Here is a 6,542-nt window from a genome sequence, read left to right as displayed (position 1 = left end):
TCTGCATGAGCAAACCTTCCCCAATTTTTCTTTCAGATTGACAAGACGTTCATGTATACTATTACGGTGTATGAAGAAGGAACACAACAAAATTGCCAGTTTTTCTTTCCGCGCGCGTCGCCTATTGGCACCGGATGCAATATTCTTGTCGGAATACAGTTCAAAGAGTGGGCATTCAAGCAATGTTAAAATGATGAATTACTACAAGGATATATTGGCGCGCGGTGGCGCTTGCTTCACCAGTAATCTTCCTACTTTCAAATAATAGGTCTTAGATAATACTTATGCACATTGCTAGAAGTGTCGCTGGTTGTGACACGACAGTTTGAAACTGTTCGTGGTTTTCTGGAGTTATTCCAAAATGATCAGGTCCAAATAATTCCCTCAACCTATGACATATCGAAAATTCGCGTGAATCGCATTATGCTCCCTTTGTGCAAGTTTTTCGTGGAACAGTGCAGTTTTTGAAATACTTCCACTGCCGTCGAGTTAAACTTTATGTGGGCTGAGGTTAATGAAGACACAATTCGCTTGTTTGATTGAAACATTTATTGTGTTCATAAAACAAATTCAGTGAACATCCTCCACATCGACACGTTGATTCAACAGGCCCAATACCAAACAGTGTGTTAGTGATGTCAACACAGTTGCAAAAGTTTCTTTCCTGATTCTACACAACGGTTATCGCTGCCCTTCCTGGGTCAGCCTCAAGCAAAGAGAACGATTTAGGAATCCCCCCCCCCTAACTATAATAAATGACCATTGGTGGACATTGACTTTGCGCTTACGTTATGCACAAACGCATGTCACGCTAGGACCGCAACACATAGCTGCAGCTGGTCATCCTCGACGTAGCCTTCATATTCCATGATAATTAACTGAATGCTATTATTAAAATAGCAACCCTGATTCCAAGCTGTCATTGGCCTTGAGTAATATTTCGCACCACTCGGTTCACAGGTCACCTCTCGCTTCTGAAGAGTCTCCGGGTGCACCACAGAAAGCACCATCTTTCTGTGGAATGGCCACTGGAGGTACTCATCGACCTCGCCCTTACCGAGACACATGTGCAAATGTAGTGACAGCGAGTTGTTGTAGTTTTTCTGGATGTAAACTCCAAGTAATAGGAAGTAGCCACAGAGATAAACTGGATTGCTTTGACTTTCAGCCAAGCCCTTCTTGGTGGCTTCATCCTTCAAAGAAGCATACCCTTTCAGTATCCACTCATGAGACGACTGTTTCATAGTGTGGCGTAGAACCGCCTCAACCTTCTTTACCAATTCTTTGCCCATTTCCACAACTTTGTTTTTCACTAAGCCAATATCAGCTCCCTGGCGGGAGAAATTATCCCGACTCTCCTTTGCGATTTTCTCGAAGTCCTGCTTCAATGTTTCCCCCAAGTTGTTCACGTCGCCGGAAAGGTCCTGCAAGGAGATTCGCTCGAGCCCCGCCTTCAATTCATCCAGCTGCAGCTGCATATGCAACGTTGTAGTGTACAACACCTCTAATGTTGGCCCTGCACTTTGCTGGTCACCGCTCGGCCCTAAGGCCGTTTCTGACGAGATGGGTCGCTGACTGCCCGCACACGATCTTATATGCGAGCACAGACTTTTGCAGAGAACTTTCGTAAAACACTTGGGACAAGACTTCAAGTGATGTTCACATTCTCGGTGGAAGTGTCTGGACAGGTCAGAAGCGGAGATGGTGGCACTGCAGCCGTTTGCTTTGTTCCAGCAATTCACCTGCGACAAAAAATGAGGGCGAGAGTGGAAACGAAACGTGAAGCTCCATCCTTCAAGTATTCGCACTCAGCATTTTAAATGCGATATTTATGTGTATTTTACAGTGAAAATTCACGGCGGGACAACTCGGATGCCACTTTCTTGTTCGACTTCTGATCAGAGACTCAAGAGATTCAATTATCAATGGTGCCCTGAATGCCCGCAGAGTCTCAAATAATAAATTTCGCATGATTGTTAACGGCCAGGCCCTGAATGATACTGCTCTCACCGAACATTTCAATGCTCATTACATCAACGCCATTCCTTATACATAACCTACCAGTGTTTCATCATACCATGTTCAGTGCAACATTCCTGGTATCGCGTTCTTCCAGCCAACAGACTTTTCTGAGGTGTAACACATTTTTGAGTCCCTCAAAAATAGAAAAAGTGTCGATGTTGATAAACATACAAATACGCCCCAGTCAAACATGTCTTCAACATCATCTGCCATTACCTAGTTTATATTTATAACCCTTCCCTGCAAACCGGATGCTTCCCGGCTAACATGAAACGAGGGAAAGCGTCGGTAATATTCAAAGGAGTAGACAGGAATGATGCCGCAGAGTACTGGCCTATATCGGTGCTTCCAATTTTTTCAAAGGGTTTAGAAAAAATTATTTGTCCCACCTGAATGCTCTCTTTCTTAAACACCAAATTTTGTCTCAATGCCACCATGCCTTCCGCAAGGGCTGTTTGACCGAGTCCGCGCGATTAGTAGAAAAGGAATTACTAATAAAAAGCAGTGAAGCTAGTAGACACTCTGGGAATATTTGTTGACTAGAGCAACGTTTTTGATGCACTAAATAACAATATATTACTTCAGAAATTAAATCAGTACGGAACTCGTGGGATGCCGCATTCACTTTTCCAATCATATACCAACGGACGTGAACAATTAGTATTGGCTATGAGTCTTCCTATCAACAAATACGATGCGGTGTGCCACAAGGAAGTGTTTTAGGCCCCTTTTTATTTATTGTATACATGAATGACCTCATCTGTGTCGATAACCGTCCGCAGTTTGCCTTTCATGCTGACGACACGAGCCCGTTTCTATACTCAGAAAACGCTATGCTGACTTGATCTCTGCTGCAAATGCTGCTCTAGATAAACTGCGCGAGTGGTCCGAAGCAAACTTTTTAAAAATTAACCCAAAAAGTCAAAAGCTATCTTGTTCACACCAAAAAAAATAAACGTGTATCCGTTACGGAAGAGCTTTATGTAGGCAATTCTAGGATCGATCTAGTAGAGCAACACAAAGTTTTGGGGGTTGTATTCCCACATTACATGAGCTCGGATGCACACATTCAACTGTTGACTAAACAATTATCTTCTGCTGTAGGTACACTGTATCGGTGTCGGGACTTCTTCCCACTTAGTATAAAACTTAAAATTCACCGCTGTATTTTTAGATCACGTTTAAACTATTGCACGTTGGTTTCGGGCACAACAACAAAAAACTATTGCCACCCTATTGTTATTAGAGAAGAAGGCCGTTCACTGCATTAACAACGTACACTACCTTCATCCCACTAGAGCACTTTTTGCACAGCACATATTAATAAGAATAAATAATCTATATGATTAACACCTGCTCGTCCAATTCTACTTTTCTGATGCTCTCTATCAGCAGTTCCTGAAACGATTATCCTGCCTAACAATCCGTATCCACAAGTACGTAACTCGCACATCTGATATGTGGCTAGTTTCATTTCCACGAACTAGTTACTGTTTCCAAACATTGGCACATAATATTCCGTCCATATTAAACAGAAACTGCGTCGAATTTTGAGGACGCAGGGTATCCCGACATGCCGTTCGTGATGCTTACGTCAATAAGTGTGTACAGTGTGTAAATGGTGTGTACAGTGTTTTTATTTACATATTTTGTCGGTATGTTGTGTTGAATGCTTTTAGTAAGAAGCGTGAAGTGCGGGAAAAGTTTTGTCTGCGATTGTCTTCTCCGCTTTTGTTGCAAATTCAATGCTGATGTTATACAGATGTTTTAGTAAAAATAGAGGTATTGTATCACATGATTGTATATTTTTTTATTTTTAATTGTCAATGTATCCATGTGTGTCATCCAAATTTATATTGGTACCCATGGCCCCGTCAAGCTACGTATAGCAGCATTAATGCCAGGGTGACCCTCAACATTGTAATGTTGAAGATAACATTGAATTGATTTGATTTTGAATTGCTCGCTAGTGGCTGTAAACCCAAAATTGCTAATTAATAATATCGCTCTGAAATAAAGGACTAAACTGTCACGCCCTATTTCATAGAGCAAAATATCTGGCCAATGTTCATATGCAGCTTACGTCCTGCTTACAATATTGAAGGCACCATGAACACGAATGTAAGTTTGCTTACTTTGAAAACTTCCGGTGTCATTGCTACAGTTATGCGAACTTCCACGCAAGCTCCATGCAATGAGACTAGATAAATACCGAAAACATAACTAGCGACTCCAGAACCACTTCATTCTATGACGTCACAGTTTCTATGAACAGTTTCTATAAACAGTTTCTATGACATAACAATAATCAGTTTGCACAAATGGCCGCCAGCGACAAAATCTGCCGCAAAGGAACAAATGCACGATTGTACTGCTACGCCTGGTTTGGAATGACAGCAACGCTTGAATGCTAATACGGCGTTGTCACACTGATCGCTGTTTCTTAAGGCGATAATGTTATTAGGCTCACTTTTCAATTTTGCCGTCGCTGCCAGCCTTCCCCTATCAGCCGTGTTCATCAAACGACAGTGGAAGTAAAACATCGACGCTACCAGGAAACTACAACTGAGGCAGCCAGATAAGAGGGCTTGCCGGAATTCGGAGCAGCGGCAATGATATTGTGGAAGGGAGGACAATACCACGCCCGAGGCAAAACAGAAGATACGTGATCTGAGCAGTCGCCGCGCATGCGCAGTGAAGTTCTTTCCGCGCGCCGTGTATAGTCCTATCCTCGACATACGTGGCAGCCAGCCGCAACCGCAACTTACAACAGCACGAAAGGGCCTCCCCGATGACAGAAAATGGCGCCATCACCAACAATGTGTCACCCAGCTAAACAAAGGGGCAAAACATTAAGACTACGCTCTGTTGTGCCAGAGCGCCTAGCCCAAATTCGCTGCACGGGGTGACCCGCCGACAGCGGGGCCGATTCGCGTCTCGACCAAACCGCCCGCGGCCGACAGGCCCAAACTTGCATCGCCGCAGAGCCACCTCTCCTTTTCTCGTCGTGGCGGCTCGACCGAATCATGCATCTGGCGAAAGGCCACCGGCAGACATGCCACTACGTGACTGTAGACTGCTCCGCGGAGACGGCGACGCCATCGCCTTCCATTTCCCCGTCGAGGCGGCTCGGCTGACGCAACCACTTCGCCTCCATTCGTCGGATTTCAAACTGCGGCCAGCGAAAGTCCTGATTGGAGCGATCCAAACCACTCCTGGCTGCAACGGACTCCCGGGGCTATAATACCCGCCCGCAGGTACAGCGAGGGCGGCACTTTTCGAGTGGAGACGTGCTGTCGCCTTAGTGCGAGCCATGTAACGCTTTTGTTGCCCTTGTACATACTGTATATAAATGTTGCTTCAACTTTCCGTCGGATCGAGAACTTCGTCGCTCTGCTCTGCGCCGCTACGATATCGGACCAAGCAAGGCAACGTCGCTACACCGGTGACTGCGCTCGGATGGCCAGTCAACAGTGGTGACAGTACTGGGAAGGCCAGTCTCAACAGCTCTCAAAAGCCAAACAAAGCTTAGAATGTAACCAGAGACAAACTAAAATTTGTCCCAATAAGAAACAAAATCCTGGTATATGGTCTCTGAATACGGAATATTAAAAACCTTTCCCAAATTCGGCTCCGTCTAAACCCGCAAGCACAGTCCGGAAAATGAGGAATGGCTTAAAACACCTGAAAACAGGTCAGCATGTGACCCCAGAGAACAGACACGCAATAAGTCTCGATATGGCCCTACAGAGAGGCGGCAGAGCTCATCATATAATGGTCAAACTACAGGATATATTTTACCATTGGCCAACATTGTAAAACGCCTGTACAGAGGAAGAGCAGAAATAAAAGAAGCAGAAAAAACAACTTGTGCACGCACTAATTACGAGCCGGATACAGTACAGCCTGCTGTTCCAGAAACTTGGCCTCACTGAAGGCCGAAAATCTGCGGAAATTCAGAGAATTGTCCACTAATGCGTACCATTCCTATTCCACTTCTCTAGAGTGCGACTTCTTAACAGCCAATTTTTGTTTTTTCGATATTCTAGGCCACCAATTATCTCCATTTACGCTATTTTAAATAATTACATGTAGAACTCCCGCCAAATCTGCATTTTCGTGGAGATATAGGGCGTTACACGGCTCGCCGCTATTCGCTATTTTTTCTACTTGTATTTTTTTGTTGTTCATCAAAATTCCGTTTGACCAATTACCTGAATTTACACTTCCACATGTGCATACTTGCCGCAGTGTGATTACAAGCTAACTAATGGTTTTGTTAATTTTTTACTGTTCCGTTCCTGCGTGGTCTTGTTCGTTGTACTTTCGGAAGCTATGGTTAGTCGGTATGTCAATTTCTTTTCTTTAGACAAATTTTTTAGCTTCTTCGAGTACGCTTCCCCTGTTGGCATCCTTTATTAAATGTGGAACATCAAAATATTATGCTTATATTACGCGTTAACCAACCCCTGTGCTTGTTTCACTTCTTCGGTATCGTTTATGAATATGCGGAACCTCCA

At 44.1% G+C, this 6,542-nt stretch overlaps 1 protein-coding gene across 2 annotated transcripts in view; it reads right to left on the bottom strand.

Moving 5' to 3' along the window:
• Window positions 1-531: 531 nt before the first annotated feature.
• Window positions 532-6,542, bottom strand: part of LOC144144264 (uncharacterized) — a 53,123-nt gene continuing 47,112 nt past the window's right edge. For both annotated transcript variants that reach the window (XM_077675635.1, XM_077675633.1), the window contains exon 2: window positions 532-1,742. In XM_077675635.1, the coding sequence (XP_077531761.1) occupies window positions 807-1,742 (936 nt within the window). In that variant the 3' untranslated portion in view covers window positions 532-806. The remainder of the gene's footprint in view (window positions 1,743-6,542) is intronic.

Source organism: Haemaphysalis longicornis, unplaced genomic scaffold, assembly GCF_048455015.1.
Source record: "Haemaphysalis longicornis isolate Haplotype H1 unplaced genomic scaffold, Haemaphysalis longicornis Haplotype H1 scaffold_67, whole genome shotgun sequence".
Taxonomy (NCBI): Eukaryota; Metazoa; Arthropoda; class Arachnida; order Ixodida; family Ixodidae; genus Haemaphysalis; species Haemaphysalis longicornis.
This window is presented reverse-complemented; position numbering and strand designations above follow the sequence as displayed.